The sequence below is a fragment of the Panthera pardus genome, unplaced genomic scaffold (assembly GCF_024362965.1).
Source record: "Panthera pardus isolate Hobbes unplaced genomic scaffold, ASM2436296v1 HiC_scaffold_11, whole genome shotgun sequence".
In the NCBI taxonomy this organism is placed as follows: domain Eukaryota; kingdom Metazoa; phylum Chordata; class Mammalia; order Carnivora; family Felidae; genus Panthera; species Panthera pardus.
The window spans coordinates 79,906,041-79,927,733 of NW_026526666.1; the positions used below are offsets into that span (position 1 = coordinate 79,906,041).

General features: G+C 37.4%; 1 protein-coding gene across 8 annotated transcripts in view; it reads left to right on the forward strand.

The window, feature by feature from the left end:
• ZMYM6 (zinc finger MYM-type containing 6) overlaps positions 1–21,693 on the forward strand; it is a 42,355-nt gene that overhangs the window by 233 nt on the left and 20,429 nt on the right. For 2 of the 8 annotated variants that reach the window (XM_019429855.2, XM_019429857.2), the window contains exons 1-9: positions 21–1,221; positions 10,008–10,092; positions 10,968–11,217; positions 14,164–14,332; positions 16,118–16,309; positions 19,219–19,369; positions 19,793–19,908; positions 20,979–21,254; positions 21,425–21,575. In XM_019429855.2, the coding sequence (XP_019285400.2) occupies positions 1,129–1,221; positions 10,008–10,092; positions 10,968–11,217; positions 14,164–14,332; positions 16,118–16,309; positions 19,219–19,369; positions 19,793–19,908; positions 20,979–21,254; positions 21,425–21,575 (1,483 nt within the window). In that variant the 5' untranslated portion in view covers positions 21–1,128. Of the gene's footprint in view, positions 1–20; positions 1,222–2,195; positions 2,349–10,007; positions 10,093–10,967; positions 11,218–12,895; positions 12,988–14,163; positions 14,333–16,117; positions 16,310–19,218; positions 19,370–19,792; positions 19,909–20,978; positions 21,255–21,424; positions 21,576–21,693 lie in introns of those variants that run through there. The other 6 variants (XM_019429858.2, XM_019429860.2, XM_019429859.2 and 3 more) reach the window with 6 other exon arrangements.

Here is a 21,693-nt window from a genome sequence, read left to right on the forward strand (position 1 = left end):
GAGGCGGGCACCGGGTGGGGGCGGCGCCGGACGGGTTGCGCGGCTGACGCCGTGCGGATTTCGCTGCAGGGACGCGGTGACAGAGATTTGCGGGTCGCGTTCTCTCTCCCTCCGATACAACGTTGCCGCGTTTGTACTCGGTGACGGGCGTGGAGATTATTGGTGGGGACGAGACTTTCGGAGCGAATACCCTACTCCAAAGAGGGATGAGCACCCTTAGATGGTTGTAACTGTGGCAAGTGGTCGAAAGTTCTCATGTGTTCTTCCCCGCAGGCTTTCCCACCAGTTGCCCATTTCCATGCCTGGCTTGACTCTGGATAAAGACAACTTTGGGGGGCTTCCTTTTTGGTTCGGGTTTAGAACGTTTACCCTTAGGGGAACGGAAATCTGCTGAATGGCTAATAGAATTTCTTGTTTACAGGAAAGCATTTAAGAAGCAAAGCTTAGGGGGGCTTATTCGTGGGAATGGTTCCCAGGGAGATCCTGGAAGGTGCAGGTGGTCCACTTTAAACAAGGGTGTACTGTTGTTCACTTGTGATGGCATTTGGAGCTCTGGTCTATCTTTAGGCCAAGAAATGGGGCCCTTATGGAGGCCTCCAGCAGCGGCTGAGTTAGAAGTGGGGGTGGGGAGCTTGGTGTGTCTCCACTTTGAGAAATAAAAGCAGAGGTGGGCCTCCAAGTACTAATTCTCCTGGAGTCAGAAACTGTTTTCCGAGTCCTTTCCTCTGAGCGGTTGGTAATTTCTTCCCATATTTTGGGTTGCTGCTCTGGTTCCCTTTGTAACTTTCAGCATTTGAGAGACCAGAGCGTTTGGCTTTAAAGTTATTAGGGAGGTTGGGAGCTGTGGCCGGGAAACTTTCCTTATGTGGTGAGAACTACTAAAGGAGCAGAAGGAAGGAGAAGGGGAGACTAGAGTTAGTTATGGCCCCAGAAGAATTGTTTTTCAAAGGCTCAACTCTAAAGCCTTGAGCGCAACACAAAGCTTTTAATATAAACATGAAGGAAAAAATGAGAAGAATAAACCTGAATACCAATCCTTTATGTTGTATTTTAGGAGTCCAGCTATCCTTTCCCAAGAAGAAATCTACTAGCTTTAGACTGGGGAATTCCTTTACGTAAACAATTAGAATGAAAGAACCTTTGGATGGTGAATGTGGCAAGGCAATGGCACCACAGCAGGGGCTTCTGGACAAAATTAAAGAAGAACCTGACAATGCTCAAGTAAGCATTTCATTTTATTAAATAAAAAAATTTTTAAAATTCTTTTCTATCTGGTGAATTCAGATTTTTAGTTAGTCAGTTTCTGGCTTGTATGTTAAAACAACCCAAGCTGATTTTTCTCCCCATTAGATGGGTAAATCGGTTTTTCTGCTCTGTAAATGAGACCTTAGTAACTGTTTATTTCTTTTTGTAAAAGGAAAGTAATATGTATTACTGTTTTTCTATACTTGGTACCTTTTTTTTTTTTTTTTTTTTTAATTCTCTTGTATCTGACAGTAGTTTCCTTTTATTCTGTAAGTATTTGTGGTCTGTTCTGTATCAGGGGATCGAGGAGTCCGTTTAGTCCTTTCCCTCATTGAGCTTATACATTAGTGGGGGAGATAGACATTGCACAAGTAATTAATCAAATAATATATATAATTACACACTATGACAAGTGCTTTTCAAGAAAAGCCTAAAATGGGGAGTCTGACCTACGTGTGGTTGGGGGCAGAGGCTGGCTAGGGAAGGCTTCCTTGCGGGAAGGATGTGTAAGCTGAATTATGAAGAATGAATGGACTAGGCAAATGCATGGAGAGTGTTCCAGACAGAGGGATCTGCATATAGGAAAGCCCTGAGTTGGAAAGATGCATGGTTCTTTTGAAAAACTGCAAGACCAGTGGTCCTGGAACAGAAAAGGTATGAAAATGGTGATGATGATAATGTTGATCATAACACCAACACTGATAATAGATGGTATTCATATATCAATGTGTAGTGTATATTATGTGTGACTTCATAAATATTAACTTATTATTATTGATATATGTGCTTAGACTGTGGCAGACATCGTTCTCACAACCATGTTATTACTCCCATTTTACAGATGAGGAAACCGAAGTACAAAGAGGTCAAGCAATTTACCAGGGATCACACCTCATAAATGGCAGACTAGATTCAAATTCAGGTAGTCAGTCTTCAAAGCCTGTGTTATTCTGCCTCTAGGATGAGGCTCATGCTGAGAGCATTGGGAAGACATTGCAGGATTTTAAGTGGGAGAATGAGATAAACATGTTCAGAAAAATCATCTAGCTATCCTTAGGAACCTGGATTGGAAACCCGGATTGGGGATCAATATGGAGACATTGGTTAGTTGTTTTGGCAAAAAATGATTTTTTTTCTTCTTGGACAGTTCTTTTGCTTGAGACTCTAGTTATTACATAAGCAAATTAATAATATTAAAAATATAAATAATATAATAAAATAATAAATGATGGTAATATTTTATTTCTCATACCATCTTAAAGGCAGTATTATTTCAGGACAGGGACGCCAAAAAGCTTTGTTTCATTCGTCAACTCTATGTCTTCCTGTGCTGTGCTGAGAAGGCTTATGAGGTGTGTCTGTGGGGTGTGGGGTGGGGGATGGTGGCATCCATGACATTTATTTTCCCCCCAGATGGTAAATTCTTACTCTTCTTCTTCCAAAGCTGTTGCTTTGTTTGCCAAGTTTTGTGGATTCTACCTTTGAAGAATTTTTTTATTGTCTCTTCCTTTTCTTCCCTATTTCTTATTTCTCATTTGAACTGCATTTCCTACTCATCCTTTTTCCTGTAGTCACAGCCTCCCTCAAAACACTGTATAATGATGCTGTTGTGTCTCTACAGATCTGATGACACCATTCCCTTTAAAGACCCTGTCTCGTGTGATACAGTGTGAACTTTTTAGTGTCACATCCAAACTATCCACGTTTCAGCCTTTGTTTCTGTCTTCAGTATCATTGGTTATCCTTCCCACCTTTTCGAATCTACTCAGTCTGCAAATTATCTGCATTTTACTCAAAAGCATATCCTGTTGAGTTTTGTTTTCTCCCTTTGCACATGCCATTTCTTCTGCCCGTGGTATTCTAAACTAGGCAGCTTTGCCTAGATTTTCTCCTCTTTTAAGACATAGTTTAATAGTCACTGGGGTAGAATTAGTAATTCTCTTTTTTTCTATTGTATATTGCTTTCACTTTTGCTGTAGCATCTATACATCAATGAATTTTGTTTACATACACTCTGGTCTTATTTGACCTGAATCCTCAATTCCTGGGCAAATGACTGGCACAAAGTACATGCTCAAAAATTGGAATAAAAGAGCCTCTGTTTCACAGATGAGGAAACTGAGCCTGAAGGAATAAGTGACTTCATCAAGGTCTTGTAGCAAGTTGGGATACAAAACCAGTTTTTTAAAATTCCAGATCCAATTTTTCTTTCATTATGCCTTGTCTGTGGTACATAAATTTAACAAATATTGTGCTATGAATTGAGTGTTCTTTCTGAATATCAAAATTATGATAATGAAAATCCCCCTAACAGTTTACATTTTAAGTGTAAGTGGATACGAACCAACTCAGTTCTCTTTGGTTTATATTAAGGCTACTCAAGGTGAATAGGCTGTAATTTTTTTTCATAATTGATAGTGTGGGCTATGATAGAAAAGCCAATTAAACAAATCATGTGTAGTGTTTTCCATGTTGCATTCGAATTTTGGAAAATAGGAGGCAAGAAATAGAAAATGTTTAATATTTTCTGATATTAAAATATTCTGATAATATTTCTGATAATATAGCCTCCCCCCTCCCCCATCTGAAAGTAGTGTTCCTATGAAAACTTTTGTAAGCTGAAATGGTGTAAAATGAATTGATTACCATTGGTTTATATGGAAAAATTTTTGAGTATTCCTAGACCCCCCAAACTAACCACTCTTAGGCTTTTCTGATACCTTAGGACACATCTTACTCCCAGGTGCACAAAATAAATGAAGAGAAAGCACCAATGCTTACATAGTTCAGAGCTACAGCAGCATCAAGTTGATGCTGAGATGCTGAGTGTGGTTCTTGGGAAAGGAGCTCGGTCGTGCCACTCTCGCTTCTCACGCTGCACACTGCTCTGTAACTGTTCTCTGCAAAACAAAGCTGAAGGCTGTTTTTCGCTTTTTGCCTTTTCTCTTAAAAGTGAAAATCTTCAGATTTCTTTTGGTTGGCAAATGCAGGAACTGACCTAGGTCTTTTGTGAAAGCAAAGTGGAGTTACATGAACTTTTGAAAGGTGGGGAATACCTCTACTAAGAGTCTGTTCTGGATGTTAAAGTCACAGTCGAGCTGTCATTCATTCACTGAGTTTTTATTCTTGCTAACTGTGATTCATAGTACTTGTTTAACATTGTTATGAGTGGTGTACATGTATTACTCCATTTGATGAGCAGGACCCAGGAATTAAATACTATTACTATCCCTGCTTTACACATAAAGAAGCTGAGACAGGTAGTCACTTGTTAAATGTCACACAACTAGTAAATGGTTGAGCTAGAATGTAAACCCAAGCAGTCTGGTTCAAGATTCCCAACCCCTTAACCATGATACTGTAGGCTAAGTTGTGTTAGTTATTTAGTTTTCAGAAGATGAAAAGACAGGGCCTCTGCTCTCAAGGAAATTAATAGTGTAAGGAGGAATAAAGATACAGGAAAAAGGGGTAATTATTTATTGAGCGTGCCTCATCAGAAGCTGTGTTAAGCATGCTGTATGCATTCTCACTTAAATTCTACAACCATATGAGGGGCAGATCTTTACTCCATTTTACACATGAGGAAACTGAGAAAAGGAGAAGTTAAGTAATTTGCCAAATTCAAAGGCAGCATCAGAACTGGAATAGGAACTGGCTTCAAACTTGTATTCTTTCTTTTTTTTTTTTTTTTTTTTCCAAACTTGTATTCTTTCTGTTGCTTTGTGCCACCTCTGTACAGATACAGAATCACAGTCTTATGTAATTACTCTAAAAAAATTGTGTAAGGTACATTGGGAGAATAGAGGAAGGAGCCCTGAAGTCTGTCTGGAGAGGAAAGAACAGCTTCATGGGGTAGGTAGCACTTGAGTTGTAACAATTAAGGTTTTCAGGCATAGAAAATAGCATGTGTCAAGTCATGGAGAGGAGAGCGAATGTGGTATGTTTAGTGGTTGAGTGTTCAACAATAAAGAAGAGAAGAAAAGAGAATGAATTTGAGATATTTAGGTAGGGTTGATCAGACCTAGAGATAGCATATGAGGTATGTGGGTCAAGGAGGAGTCCCAGAGTACTTAGAAGTGTCTGTCCTCGGTAAGTTGAGTTTTTGATGATACAGTTTACTGAGGGGCTAGGAACAGGATTGGGGGGAAGTAATAAGTACCGTTTGGGATCTGTTGTGTTTATTTTTAATGGTTTTTTTCTTTTTCTTTCTTTCTTTCTTTCTTTTTCTTTTCTTTTTTTTTTTTTGAGAGAGAGAGAGATGCGAGCATGAGCAGGGGAGGGATGGGGCAGAGAGAGAGGGAGACACAGAATCCAAAGCAGGCTCCAGGCTCTGAGCTGTCAGCGCAGAGCCCGATATGGGGCTAGAACTCATGAACTGCAAGATCATGACCTAAGCTGAAGTGGACGCTTAACCGACTGAGCCACCCAGGTGCCCTGGGATCTGTTGTGTTTAAAGGGCTGGTGGGACATTCAACTGGTAATTTGCACTGGGAGGCATTTGCATATATGGGTATGGTATTTAGAGAGTTGCACTTTATCTTAGCCAAAAGGCCAAGAAGTGATGGTATTTAGAAATTTGGTGTAGTGTTTCCAGAGAAAATATAGAATGCCCAGTTAAATTTGACTCTCAAGTTAACAGTAATTATTTTTTACTGTAAGTATGTTGCATGCAATACTTGGGACATACTTATACTAAAAACTATTTGTTGTTTATACGAAATTCAAATTTAACCAAGCTTTTATATTTTTATTTGCTAAATCTGGTAACCTCATATAGGTGATAATTGAAGTTACGAATATGGATGAGATTGTTCAGGGAAAAAATGTAGAGAGAGGAGAGTAGAGCTCACGTCAGAAAGCTAGGAAATGGATTAATTTAGGGCTTCAGAGTGGCTTCAAAGTAGTTCCTGCAATCAGCAGCCTCAGCATTACCTGGATACTTGTTAGAAATGTATATTCTTGGGGGGCGCCTGGGTGGCGCAGTCGGTTAAGCGACCGACTTCAGCCAGGTCACGATCTCACGATCTCGCGGTCTGTGAGTTCGAGCCCCGCGTCAGGCTCTGGGCTGATGGCTCGGAGCCTGGAGCCTGTTTCCGATTCTGTGTCTCCCTCTCTCTCTGCCCCTCCCCCGTTCATGCTCTGTCTCTCTCTGTCCCAAAAATAAATAAAAAACGTTAAAAAAAAAAAAAAAAAAAAAAAGAAATGTATATTCTTGGACCCTGGTGTAGACCTTCTGAGTCAGAAACTGGGGTTGAAGCCCAACAGTCTATGTCTTAACAAGACCTCTAGGGGCTTCTGATACCCCTAGGGTTGAATATAAGAACATAAATGAAGGGTAGAAAGACATAGTAATAAATTGAAGTAAGAACCAGAAGACAATGAATGGAATCATTGGCAGTGTCAAATGTATCTGAGAAGCCATGTAAGATAAAACCTAAAAGTGTTCATTGGGTTAAGCAACTGTGAGGTGATTGGTTAATCTTAAAACAGTTTCAATTGAGGGTGCCTGGCTGGCTCAGTCAGTAGAGCATGTGACACTTATTCTCAGGGTCGTGAGTTCTAGCCCCAGATGGGGGTAGAGATTACTTAAGTAAATAAATAAACTTAAACAAACAAACAAACAAAAAACAGCCAACAGTTTCAGTTGAAGCAGTAGCCTGATAGCATTAGGTTCAGGAGGGAATCAAATTAAGGAAGGGGCACCTGGGTGGCTCAGTCAGTTAAGTGTCTGACTTCGGCATAGGTTATGTCTCATGGGTTTGTGAGTTTGAGCCCCACATCTGGCTTCTCTGCTGTCAGCGCAGAGCTGGCTTCAGATCTTCTGTCCCCACCTCTCTCTGCCCCTTCTTCTCAAAAATAAATAAGCATTTAAAAGAAAAATAAAGAAGTAGAGAAAGAATGAGGCACTTTTTCACTGACTGATTGGAAGGGGAGAGAAGAGGGTAGTAAGTAGTTCCTTAAGAAATAGGTTCCTTATAACCTGAGAGGAGAAAACCAGCATGGAGGTGGTGAGAGGCTGAAGGTACATGATACTATGGAGTGCTTAAAGATGGGAGAGGGAGCAGGATCCCAAACGCAAGCCTGTTTTTAGTCAGTCGTGTAAGAAGGTTGCTTTTTCCTGGAAGATAGGAGGACAGTTTGTTGATCAATTTGTAGGCATGGTGGTGGGGGGGAATCAGAGTGTTGAGGGAGTTCTTTGTTTCTGTTTTTCTTGGTGAAATTTAAACATCAGGGAGCTGGACATTTGCATGGTTGTGACTTAACAGTGATGGTTTGGAACAGTTACTTTGTGAAGTAAAAGGAAATAATCGGGGGAAATTTAACAGGCATGTTAGAAAAATATTAGAGATTGAGTTGATAAGGCAAATTAATTTTATATTGATTCTTAAGTGTTCTTTTTGGTAATTTGAAGGAGGGTGTATATAGGTACTTTTAACTTCCTCTCTTTTTTATGCAAGTGCCAATAAATAAACATTATTATTTTAGTATATGTAAGACTATCCACTTGGACTCATTCATTCAAGAAATATTTATTTATTTGTCTATTGATTGATTTAGTTTTTCAGAGAAAGAGTGGGGAGAGGGGCAAGGGGAGAGAGAGAGAGAATCTTAAGTAGGCTCCATGCTCAGCACGGAGCCTGATGCAGGACTTGATCCCACAACCCTGGGATCATGACCTAAGCTGAAATCAAGAGTTGGACACTCAACCAACTGAGCCACTCAGGTGCTCCTCAACAAATATTTATTTATTTATTTATTTATTTATTTATTATAGTTTTTAAAATTTTTAAATTTTTTAATGTTTATTCTTAGAGACAGAGTGTGAGCTGTGGAAGGGCAGGGAGAGAGAGACAGACAGACAGACAGACAGACACACACACACACACACACACACACACACACACACACAGAATCCGAAGTAGGCTCTAGGCTCCGAGCTACCAGCACAGAGCCCGAACCGGGCTCGAACCCACGAACCGTGTGATCATGACCTGAGCCGAAGTCGGATGCTCAACTGACTGGGCCACCCAGGTGCCCCTCAACAAATATTTATTAAATGCTATAATTGCGAAAGTAATAAAAGCTAGCATTTTTGTGTATAAATCATGCTTCAGTTTTGGCTTATCTGTAAGGGATCATGCTACATACTTCATCTGTATTAAATCATTGATCCCTCCATCATGGCCCTGTGGATTAGATAATATATTTTGTAGATAAGGAAATTGAAACTAGAAAAGATTAAAAAATGTGTTTGAGTCAAGATCACATCTGCTTCTGCTTCTGTCAGAACCCAGAGCCTTCTCTGTTAGGTTATGTTAACTGTGCCACATGTTGAGTGTGCAGAGGCAGAAAAACAGATATGGTGCCTGTTCTTGATGGCCATGGTCCTTTCAGTCTTGCACATTTGGGGTAAAGAAGGATGCTAGACAAACAAATTATCACTCAAATAAATAAGAAGTGACATATTGTGACAGGTGCTATGAGTGAAAGGAGTTGGGAGCTTAATTTCTGGTGGGGGCTGGGGTTTGAATTCATTATAGTAATTTTTTTATATTTGTCCATCTATGAGGAAGATAGCATGGCTTTTGAAACAGATAGACCTGGGTTTGATTCCCGTTTGTGCACTTAGTATCTTTGTGACCTTGGACAAAGTGCTGAACCATCTCTAAGCTTCACTTTCCTCACCTATAAAGAAGATACTGTAGTTCCTACTCATAGGCAGCAGCTCATTTGGCACCACAATGTACACTATGGGAAGTGGTAAATTAATGCAGTGGTTCCTAGTCTTTGGCATGTAATAGTCCAAAGCAGTTCCAAAAGTAGCTTTGGGAGCTGACATACCCATCATTTATTTTGCTAAGTATTGGGATGTTAAAATACAACTACTATTTATTATCACCATTGTTTCAGAAAAGTAAGACTTTTTTTTTTTTTAACTTTTTAATGTTTATTTTTGAGAGAAACAGAACACAGTGGGGGAGGGGCAGAGAGCGAGAGGGAGACACAGTCTGAAGTAGGCTCTGAGTTGTCAACACAGAGCCTGATGTGGGGCTCAAACCCACAAGCTGTGAGATTGTGACCTGAGCTGAAGTTGGACGTTTATCTGACTGAGCCACCCAGGTGCCCCTTAAGTTTTTATTTTGAAATATGTAAGGCTGTTTTTACAACAACATAATGTAGGATGGTTGTGATCTCAATAAAGAAATCTTTTTTAAAATTGATATATGTATTTTTAGAATTTTGTCTTGTAAAAAAATAAAACTTTGTTTTATGATTATATTTCATCTTAAAGCATTTTAAAGAATACATAATTAGAATAAATCTGATTTAGGCTGTGATGATGTTATGTATAACAAACAGATTGCATTGTGTCTTTATGCCATTAACAGATATGACAGTTTGTAGATCTGTAATTGGATCCAAACTCTACATCATTCAGATTTAATGTTATTTATCATTTTCTTATAAACACAGACTAAAGTAAGGGTAGTGCTGAACATTGAAGTAGCTGTATATGACTCCTATATATTACATTTGAAAAGTAGTAATAACTGTCATGAAAGATTTTCCGATTCTGAAAGGTCCTTTTTGTAAAGCTTAAATCTGTTCTAACAACTTGTAAATTTTGATTTTTGAGGTATTTGTGAAGGTGATTATGATTAGAATGTAGAAGAGATATGACAGACTTATTTTTTTCTTGAATTTCTAGTTTATTTAAATACTAACACTGTACTCATTTCTCTCTTTTCTTTTTCTTTAAGGAGTATGGACATGCCCCAAAGCCAAAAACTCAAGAAAGTGAACTGAAAATTAGTGCTGTGTTTTCAGTCAGTGACAGTCCTCTTGGTAAGAAATAGAACTGAATATGGGGCACCTGGCTGACTCAGTCAGTAGAGCATGGAACTCTTGATCTCAGGGTTGTAAGTTCGAGTCCCACAATGGGTGTAGAGATTACTTAAAAATAAAATCTAAAAAAGGAAAAAAAAGGAAAGAAATAGGACCAAGTAAGTTAATTATGATTAATATTGTTATATTCTAACTAGTAGAACTGAGGGAGAGCACGTCCTCATGGAAGTCTTTTTTTCCTTAAGATAAAGCAGTACTTTTTAAACTGGGTAGGTGGTGTTGACTAGCATTTTAAAAAGTGGAATTGAGGGGTACCTGGCTGTCTCAGTCAGTAGACCATGCGGCTCTTGATCTCAGGGTTATGAGTTCAAGCCCCACATTGGGTGTAGAGATTACTTAAAATCTTAAAAAAAAAATACATACATACATATATATATATATGTATATATATATATATATATATATATATATACACACCCCCCCCCACACACACACATACACACATACATGTATGTATGTGGGGGGGGGGAGGGAGAGAGAATAGAATAAGATTGTATTAGAATGTGATGCATGTAGTAAGGAAACATTATTTTGCAAAACTGTTTCAGTTATTAAATTTTACACATATAAACATACACAGAAATGTATGTATGTGTCTCCTGGGTTATAATGTAAAATATAGTTGTTACTATGGGTTATAAAAAAGTTTGAACCCACACCTCCCCCCCCCCAAAAAAAAAAAAAAGTTTGAAACTCCCTGTTTTAGAGTGTTTAATTGGATTTGGAGACTGAGAATTTGTCTTAAAAAATGGAGAATGTATATGTGTTTGTGTTGATACTAAAACTGTTTTTCCCCCCTTATTTTGTATTTATAGCCCAACAGTTGACTCCAGGCTTTCAGTTTTCTCTTGCGTCATCTGGCCCAAATGTATTGCTTCCTTCGGCTCCAGCCGTAGCTATTCAGGTTTTTTGTTCTGGTTGTAAAAAAATGCTTTATAAAGGGCAAACTGCATATCATAAGACAGGATCTACTCAGCTCTTTTGCTCCACGCGGTGCATCACTGGATATCCTTCACCTGTCTGCGTACCAACTCCTCCCAGGAAAACCTGCACAAACTGCTCAAAGTATAAAATTCTTAATTACATCCCTTTTTACTTTACTTTTTTAGCGTGTATCTAGTTTAGTTCAAATATGCTCTTGCTACTTTAAATCTCTTGAGCACGTTTCTATGGAAATAGCTTTTTAGCTGAGAAATTTGCAAATTCTTTGTAATGTTAAACAAGAGACTTGGTGTTAAAAGTATCATCTTAACTAGTTTTCTGTCTCTTTAAGTTTAAATTTTACTGTGGAAAGAAATAACAAACCATTTGTGGGAATTGCAGGGCTGCTCATATATCCTGTGACTATAGACAACAGCCATTCACAATTATTTATTATCTTGAAAGTTATTGAAGTATATAGCATATTATAACCTAGGTCTTATAATAGTATATAAAAGTTAGTTAACTCTTTAGAAGATTAAAAAAAATCTCTAAATGGCCACAAAATAATGTGTTTATTTCTTAAAAAAAGTTCTTTGAAGTTATTGCTTTATAGTCACACATAGATGCAGAGAGAGGAAGAAATAGTAACAAAGCCACATAAACTTCTTTCTCTACCTTAGTATGTTTGAAAAATTTGGCATGTTCTGCCTCTTCCCGTGGTAACATAGTTCTAAGAATGTATTGTGTTGTCCGAAGTGTTAATGTAGAGTGAAAAAAGTTAAGAGCTTATGGTGTAGATCATGCTCTATCCCTTACTAACTATATGATGTTGGGGCTAGATGTTTAATTTTTTTTAAGCCTCAGTTTCTTCATTGGTAAATAGTATCTACTTCCTCAGATTTTAATGAGACAATGTTAGCCTAGGGCTTAGCACATTATGTATCTTAACATATTATTTCTAGGCCCCTATTTTGTCTTTGGAGATCTACGACAGTTTCTTTATCTGTTTGGGGTGTTGCCCTTAAGTATCTAACAGTAGATCATGTTAAAATGAAAATCTCCAACTAAAAGGACAGAGGAATTTAAAAATATTTTACATAAATATTCAAATTTAGTTTTGTTCTAAAATGCCATTCTAATACCTTACTTAAACTCTTCTATAGCATTCTCATGAAACTGATCTAGAAGGGTAAGTTTAGTTTTCTGTTTTTAGATACTCCGTTTCAACATATCAAATATCAAAATAAAGTGAACTAAATTTTAAAGAACACAGCACAAGTTATACATCTAAATGCATATTTTTTTAAAATAGTTACTCTTGTCAGAGATGTTCTACCACAGCACTGCTCCTTTTCAAAAATTTTTTTGCTCTCTTGATTTGGCATTACGTTCAGAGCCTATGAAACTTTCCTTTAGACCAAGATAGGTGACAAATCTATCTTTAAACCATGGGTTTGATTTTTACAAATTGTCAGAAGTTGCTTGATGCCTTATCAGTTGACTACCGTAGACGATTAAACTGAGTCATACTGTTAAGCATGATATTTGACTATAACTTTGAAAAGTTGTTCTTAGAGTTATTGTAAATAAAGGATAAAGTAGAAGAATGTTGGAGCCATGTTTTTTGGAAGATGTATGGTTTTTCTAAGATTAAAGTTAAGGTGTAAGATTCATTTGGATGCATAAGGTTTAGAATGCATTTATATTCATGTGCACAGATTTCCATTAAAAAGTCATTCACTTTGGTTTACATATATGTATATTATACCACTGGCAGATTCACATTATTAAATAACATTCTTTATTGCTTTGTTTTTAGTAGAAAAATCACTATTCAAAATTAATAACTTCATCCGTGTGTAAGCATATCCACTTGGTTTCCAAGATTCACTGTCCTATTTTTAAGGTTAGGTGAGTTTTAGAAAATGAAAGTACTTTGTTGTTATTGTTATTCGTAAATAGTTTACTGTGAAACAGTTTTGTATAATAAAGGCACAGGATGGGAGGCAGAAGAGTGGAATGATGAACCACTGAATGTAGAATCAGACTGCCTAGAATTTGTATTCTGGCTTCATTGCTTACCAGCTTGTGACTTTGACAAGTTATTTAACCTTTCCGATTTGGTCTCCTCATCTGTAAAATGGCAATTATAATAATACTTATCTCACAGAATTTTTGTGAAGATTAAGTTGGATAATTTGAGTAAAGAGAATGATGTCTGGTACATAGCAATTACTCAGTACACATTACTGTATATAATATTATTGCCATTATATTCTTCGTGGCTTATACTAGTGCTTCTGATTACTGACCATTTCCTTTAGTTTTTTTATACTTGTCAGAAAATGGCAATACTCAGCTTTGTTTTTACCGTTAGTGCGTATTGCATCAATGGGCTCTTACAAAATAACTTGAGGAATCTTACAGAATGACTCAGTTATTTGTGTTCTTTCTGTCTTATTCTTATTTCCATCTGTCCTCTGCTACCAAACCTTAATAGTTCTTTTGTCCTCTGTTTCTTTGATCTCTTCAGTTATAGTTCAGTTTTATATATCATGCTTATTTTTTATATTAATCTTTGGTAGTTCATCTGTTTCCCAAATCTTGCATTTAAATTAAAAACCAAACAGACATGTCATTCTTTGTCTCTGCTGTTCCTACTCTTAGCAGCTGCTGGCTAGTAAGAGGACAAGGGTTTTGTGGTCAGGACTTGAGGGATGGCCACTTCTTCCATTGGCTCCAGTGGATGAAACTTGGTTGGAGCTGGAAGCCTCACGGCTTTTGTCATGAACATCTGGCTGAATATATTTTAAATATAATTTTCCCTCAACACATCTGTAAATTAGGTATCATAAACCCATTTTCTACATGAGGAAATTGAGAGAGTAATTACCTCACTCATTGTCACTCAGCTAACTAACAGAACTAATCATCAAGCCCAGGTTTTCAGATGTCTTATCCCTGGCCAGCCATTTTCTAGCATGCAATAGCTGCCCTTAGTAAACATAGTTATTTTAGCTCACAAAGAGGAAGAAATTACAATTATGAAGAACATATTTCATTTTGCCTTTTGTTATTTATTTTTAGAGACATTTTAAATCCAAAGGATGTGATCACGACCCGTTTTGAAAATTCTAGCAAAGATTTCTGCAGCCAATCATGCCTTTCTTCTTATGAGCTAAAGAAGAAGCCTGTTGTTACCATATATACTAACAGCATTTCAACCAAGTGCAGCATGTGTCAGAAGAATGCTGATGTAAGTTACATTGTACCTTTCCTGGGATTCTGCTCAGAGATCAGAGATTTTTTTTCATTTAATATTTATTTACCATTCAATTTATAGCATTGTAGGGGAGAAATATATTGGGGAAAAAATTTTTCTCATTCTAAAAATTCTGAATTGAGTCAGGGATAGCAAAACACAAGGAATAGCAAAACGCACACATATGCGTACAAACACAAAAGAGTACTGTCTTGAAGTTAAAAAATACCAATTTAGGTATTTAGAAATGATAGGGTCTAGGAAGAAAGGGTGAGGACACATTAAAAGTAATTTATGCCAACTGTTTCTTTCCTGCGATAGCATTTATCTTCAGTTTGATACCCAACTGCACTCATATTGGAAACTTAGTGGAAACCACCTGGTGATTCTACTTTGAAGTTACAACCCATGTGTGACTAAGATGTTTTGAATATAAGCCTATTCATAAGTCCGATAAACTTTAGGAACTCTTTATATCTCTTCTTTTATATAAATTCTATCTCTACCTTGATGTACTTTGGTTGATCAAGAAAACAAAAGGCTAAGCAACAGAAAGCTAACTTCTTTAAATGAGACAAAAAAAATGTTTTTACAATTACCACTATAAATAAGAAGTCTTTCTTTCAAATACCAAATCAGTTTCCTCAGCTGTACAACTATAATTTGATGGTTTTTACTCTTAGTACTTCACTTAAGTGATTTATAAATTTATCTACACAATAATAATAATTAAGTACCTTTCCTATTTTTTTCAGGATAAAAAACATTAAATGACGTGTTGAAGACACTACTAAAAATACTTCACATTTCAGTGATGGCCTCTGCATTAAAAATCTGTAGGAATTTTTCCAATTAACTTTCAGATATTTGCACAACCTCTCTGTTAAAAAAACAAAACAAAAAAACCATCTTTGAAATAATTTACATGAATGCTTTACATATCAAATATGGATTCACCAATCCCTGTTACCACAGTCATCAGTTTTAACAACTCTAAGTATGTTCTGTATTAGTTTTCTTGTTTATAAGGTATCAATAATAAGGAAACATTTTTAATATTACAGAATATTAATTATATCAGTTTCCCATCAACACGCTAGTCATTTAGTGATGATTATATTGGCCATTTCCATTGGTTGGCAGGAGGCTCTTCCATTAAAGGCTCCCATGGTTTCCACTCTAAAGTTTTCTTGCCAGACTTGGTTCATTTCAGCCTGAAAAATCACCTCTACTAGTTGGCCATCCTGCAGTTGGTCTTCTAATTTCTTAACATCTGGTTCCCCTTTAACCATACTCAACTTTTCATTTGTAATCTGTTCTGTATACTTTCTATATGCTGCATTTTTAGGCATTTGCTCAAGAACATCAAGAATGTTTTTTTTTTTAATTTTTTTTGATGTTTATTTTTGACAGAGAGAGAGAGAAAGAGAGAGAGAGGGCATGCATGAGTGGGGGAGGGGCAGACAGAGAGAGGGAGACACAGAATCCGAAGCAGGCTCCAGGCTGAGCTGTCAGCACAGAGCCTGACGCGGGGCCCGAACTCACGGACTGCGAGATCGTGACTTGAGCCGAAGTCGGGTGCTCAACCGACTGAGCCACCCACGCGCCCCAAGAACATCAAGAATCTTTGTGTACAATATTCCTAGCCTCTTGTGTGGACTCTGACAGCCAATCCCACAAGGCTGGTGGTCTTCTTCAGCAAACCTGCCATGACCAGAGATCAGAGATTTTTAATTGGCTTTACTTATTTTGGATGTGTGTGTGTGTTTTATTTCCTAGATCCGATTTGAAGTTAAATATCAAAATGTGGTACATGGTCTTTGTAGTGATGCCTGTTTCTCAAAATTTCACTCCGCCAACAACCTCACCATGAACTGTTGTGAGAACTGTGGGGGCTACTGCTACAGCAGCTCTGGACCTTGCCGGTCCCAGAAGGTGTTTAGTTCAACAAGCGTCACAGCATATAAGCAGGTATAAAGGCCCGTCCGTCACTCCTTCCAGGATGGCTGTGCAGGGATGAGGTTAAAATAAACGAGTGGGCTCTTCCCATCAATTGGTTTTGGGGTATGATTTCCCCTGCAGAAAAATGGGATAGGTCCTGGTGGTGTGTTGACTATAGTGAAATGATACACTAATGTACTTTCATGATTTTCTGTGAGTCAGAAATGTTTTATGATATATTGGTAAGTGGAGAAAGCTCCATATTATTTTAAATAAACTGTGGCCAACAGGCATAAGATATTAAAAATCAGTAGATCTAAAGCATATCTTCCTCTTTTTCCTTTTAGGAAAAAACAATACGTATTTAAAAAAAATTTTTTTTAATGTTTATTTATTTTGAGAGAGAGAGAGAGCCAGGGAGGGGAAGAGAGACAGGGAGAGAGAGAGAGAGAGAGAGAGAGAGAGAGAGAGAGAGAGAGAGAAAGAGAGTCCTAAGCAGGCTCTGCACTGTCAGTGCATAGCCCCATGTGGAGCTTGATCATCCCATGAACCATGAGATCATGCCCTGAGCGGAAACCAAGAGTTGGACGCTCAACCAACCGAGCCACCCAGGCACCCCTAGAAAATATTTTTTTTTAAATGTGTTTTGGGATGAATTGTAATTATTTTGGCAACATGCTTTATTCTACTACTTTACCTAATTTTTATTTGTTGTAATGAATAATAGATTCATTTGGTTACTAAATAGATATTTATGTTAATTATTACTGAATGAAGTCTTTAAAAAGTTATTTTTCTAAAAAAGCATAAATGATTAAATTTTTTCAGTTAGCAAGTTTGATTTATTTTTAATTCTTCCAAGTAGTTGGTGTTGGACATTGATCTGTGAGAAGTATCCCTTTTCAAGGAGTTACCACTTTTGGCATTTTGGTTACTGTTTTCACAAGAATAAAATCCGTGTTTTTTTTATATATGTGATCCAAAAATCTGTTGTTTCTAATTTTGTTGCTGGTATTATACTCTGTCAACTGTATAAGTGATATTCCTCTTTCCCCAGGAAGATTATATAGTGAAACTTCACAATTTATATTTTCTTTTCTTTTTTGGCAAAGATTTTTATTTATTTATTAATTTAATAAATTTAATAAATTTAATTTTTAAAAATTTACATCCAAATTAGCATATAGTGCAACAGTGATTTCAGGAGTAGATTCCTTAATGCCCCTTACCCATTTAGCCCATCCCCCTTCCCACAACCCCTCCAGTACCCTCTGTGTGTTCTTTATATTTATGAGTCTCTTAGGCTTTGTCCCCCTCCCTGTTTTTATATTATTTTGTTTCCCTTTCCTTATGTTCATCTGTTTTGTCTCTTAAAGTCTTCATGAGTGAAGTCATATGATATTTGTCTTTCTCTGACTGGCTAATTTCACTTAGCATAATACCCTCCGGTTCCAGCCACGTAGTTGCAAATGGCAAGATTTCATTCTTTTTGATTGCCGCGTTATACTCCATTGTGTGTGAGATATATATATATATATATATATATATATATATATATATATATATATCACATCTTCTTTATCCATTCATCCATTGATGGACATTTAGGCTCTTTCCATACTTTGGCTATTGTCGATAGTGCTGCTATAAACATTGGGGTGCATGTGTCCCTCAGAAACAGCACACCTGTGTCCCGTGGATAAATGCCTAGTAGTGCAATTGCTGGGTCGTAGGGTAGTTCTATTTTTAGTTTTTTGAGGAACCTCCATCCTGTTTTCCAGAGTGGCTGCACCAGCTTGCAGTCCCAACAATTTGTATTTTCCTACTGTTTAATTCCCCATATAATTTCTTGTTGAGAGATTATGTTGTGTCAATGACAGTATAGTGTAATGGTTAGCCTGGATCTTTGGAGCGAGATGAAATGTTTAATCTCCCACTTTTCTGTTTATTTGTTAATTGAATTAAAATTAATTAATTAATTAATTAATTTTTTTATAAATTTTTTTTTTTTAACATTTATTTATTTTTGAGACAGAGAGAGATAGAGCATGAACAGGGGAGGGGCAGAGAGAGAGGGAGACACAGAATCCGAAACAGGCTCCAGGCTCTGAGCTGTCAGCACAGAGCCCGACACGGGGCTTGAACTCACGGACTGCGAGATCATGACCTGAGCCGAAGTCAGCCGCTTAACCGACTGAGCCACCCAGGCGCCCCGAATTAAAATTAATTTAAACTTCTTGTTAATATAATTTTTAAAAGTATTTCAATATGTTGTTTGAAGGATTCCATGATACAGTATATATAAGTTAAATACAGAGTATTTAGTATAGGGCCTGGCTCCTGGTAAGCACTGAATTAAGTAATAATATTGGTAATTTGTATAAATGGTAGCCATCGTAATTATTGTTTCTTAAAATATGAGTAAAGTTACAGATACATTTTAGTGTAAAACTCAGCTTAAAAAACAGGTAGTTCTGTAAGATCTCCTAATTTACATTAAGCATCATTTCTGTTTCCTCCTGCTAAAGAGTCTTATTGATTATGTAACCTTAAAGGTGGTAGACAGTCTTATAGATTGATGTCCAAGACTATTGAGGATGGCCCTTTGGTTCATGGATTACCTGTTCATCTTAGATTATTTTTAATGAGAAAAGTGTATAACAAATACCAAATTCATTACCTTTAATGTGTTTTGTTGTTAATGTATGTGAGTGTAGTTACTCATTTTCTTCAGTTTACATTTCATTATTGTCTGAAAGAACTTATTTTTCTCACATCCCAACTTCCCGAAAAATCTATAGTTAGAGTGGCCTCATAGTCCTCTGAGCTCAGATATTTCAATCAAAGGCAATCTTTATAGTTAGTTTTTCTTTTTTCTTTTCTTAAACGACGTGTGTGTTTGTGCTAGGTATCTAAATGTTATTTTATTTTCTTGGTAGAATTCAGCCCAAACTCCTCCATACGCCTTGGGGAAATCATTGAGGCCTTCAGCAGAAATGATTGAGACTACCAATGACTCAGGAAAAACCGAACTTTTCTGCTCTATTAATTGCTTATCTGCTTATAGAGTTAAGACAGTTATTTCTTCAGGTAATGTTTACATTTGATAAATTTATAGATTTAGTAACTATTAAAGAACAATGTAGCTGCTTTTGTTTCATTTTGTTACAAGTTGAATTTATCTGTGTGGTTAAATAAAGACCCAAAGTTTAGTTTCAAAGAACTGATTTGTAAGTGAAAATAGTTTTTCACTGGTTTGGTTGAGGCATTTATTTTGTAGTTCCATATGTGAAAAGAAAGAAATAAAAACCACACTTGTAAGTTCCAAGTTAGTTTTTGTGTAAGTGAAATTTAACTGAGATTAGTTAGAGTTAGCTTTACAGATTATTGTAAGGTTGCTTGATTTTGGTTTTGTATACTACTGAATATTTTTTAATCCCCCTAATACCCTTTTGGATCATGTGTTCATCTATGTAGCTTATTCATTGGTTTTTTTTTGTTGTTGTTGCCAAGGTGTCCAGGTTTCATGTCATAGTTGTAAAACCTCAGCAATCCCTCAGTATCACCTAGCCATGTCCAATGGAACTATCTATAGCTTCTGCAGCTCCAGTTGTGTGGTGGCTTTCCAGGTATGGTCTGAGGTAGTATTTTACCCCTAAGTGCTCTTAGGCATTGGGGAATGGCAATATGTGAACTGCTGAAGGTCCATATTTACAAAAGAGTAAATTCAAGTTAGAAAGAAAAAAACTCTGTTCAACTCTGGTCCCAGAAGTCATTTCTGCAAAATGTCTAAGCCAGGTATTGAGCCTCAGTGCCCTCTTCCTAAATTCAAGGTCCTTACCTAAACTGCCCTTCCCTCCTACTTTTGCCCTTGGCGCTATCCTTTTCAAAAGGATGGAAGCTAAGATAAGGTTCAGGTAGGTGGCACGGTGATGTGCTCATGTGTCCCTCTCATCATGGGCCAGATACGTATTGACTCCTGGCATGGAATCATAAGCCTCCGTTTTCTTGTCCCATTTGCTCCTCACTCTCTGAGAGATACACAGAGAAGGTAGAGTTTAGTGATCCCCTGGGGTGGCAAGGTGCCTGATGCAATGTCCCTGGCACCAGGAAGAAAGGGACTACTGGTGGTCACTGTACTCTTTTTTTTTTTTTTTTTTTTAATGTTTATTTATTTTTGACAGAGAGAGCATGAGCGGGGTAGGGGTAGAGAGAGAGGGGGAGCCATAGAATCCAAGGCAGGCTCCAGGCTCTGAGCTGTCAGTACAGAGCCCGACGTGGGGCCCGAACTCACAGACTGCAAGATCATGACCTGAGCCGAAGTCGGACGCTCAACTGACTGAGCCACCCAGGCGCCCCTCCACTGTACTCTTAATAGCCATCAGAGGCTGGGTGGTGATGGGAGTGCAGATGGAGGGGTATTTTGGGGGAAAAGAAGGGGCCTGCTCTAGTTTATTAGAGCTCTGTATTAGAGGTGTTTGGAAAGCCTGAATTCAAGTTCTTAAACCTTTTTATGTTGCATTTCTCAGTCCTAATATTCTGGAAGTATGCCATTTAAACTCTTTCTGTGAACTACTTTATAAAATGTTAAAAAATATTTATAAAATGTTACAGGTAGTAGTTTATTAAAATGAGAAAATGAAAATTACCGAGTTGTTTCTCAGTTGCTAAAATCTTTGCCTTATTTGTGTTCGTTCAGAATGTATTTAACAAGCCAAAAGGAACAAACTCTTCAGCGGTGTCCCTGTCTCAGGGTCAAGTGGTTGTAAGCCCACCGGCTGGGTCATCAGTATCAGCTGGAGGAGGTAACACCTCTGCTGCTTCCCCTGCCTCCATCAGTGGCTCTCCTGCAGCCAGTTTCCGGCCTCTTGCGGCCCCATCCCAGCAAGTTGCTTTAACCCGGACACTTGTTAAACTCAAGTGTCAGCACTGTAACCATCTGTTTGCCACAAAACCAGAACTTCTGTTCTACAAGGTAAAGAGAAATTATGAAAGGGATTGAATTGTAAACATATCCATTAGCAGCATTTATCTTTTCATCTTTGACAGTCACTTCATTTGCTTTGAAATGAGAATGATTTCTTAAAGATAAAGCAACTGTTAATTAGGTCTTAATGACTTTTTTTTTTTTTTTAATCTCTGCAGGGTAGAATGTTTCTTTTTTGTGGCAAGACTTGTTCTGATGAATACAAAAAGAAAAATAAAGTTATGGCAATGTGTGATTACTGTAAACTGCAGAAAATTATAAAGGAGACTGTCCGATTCTCAGGGGTTGATAAGCCATTCTGTAGTGAAGGTAAAGAAAGCAAGCGGTTCAGCTTTGTCCACAGAGCTCGTGGTTGGTACAAAGTAGTTCATGCTGAGTTGGGCTATTCTACAATTAATTTCCAAGTAATTTTATTTCATGAGGTATA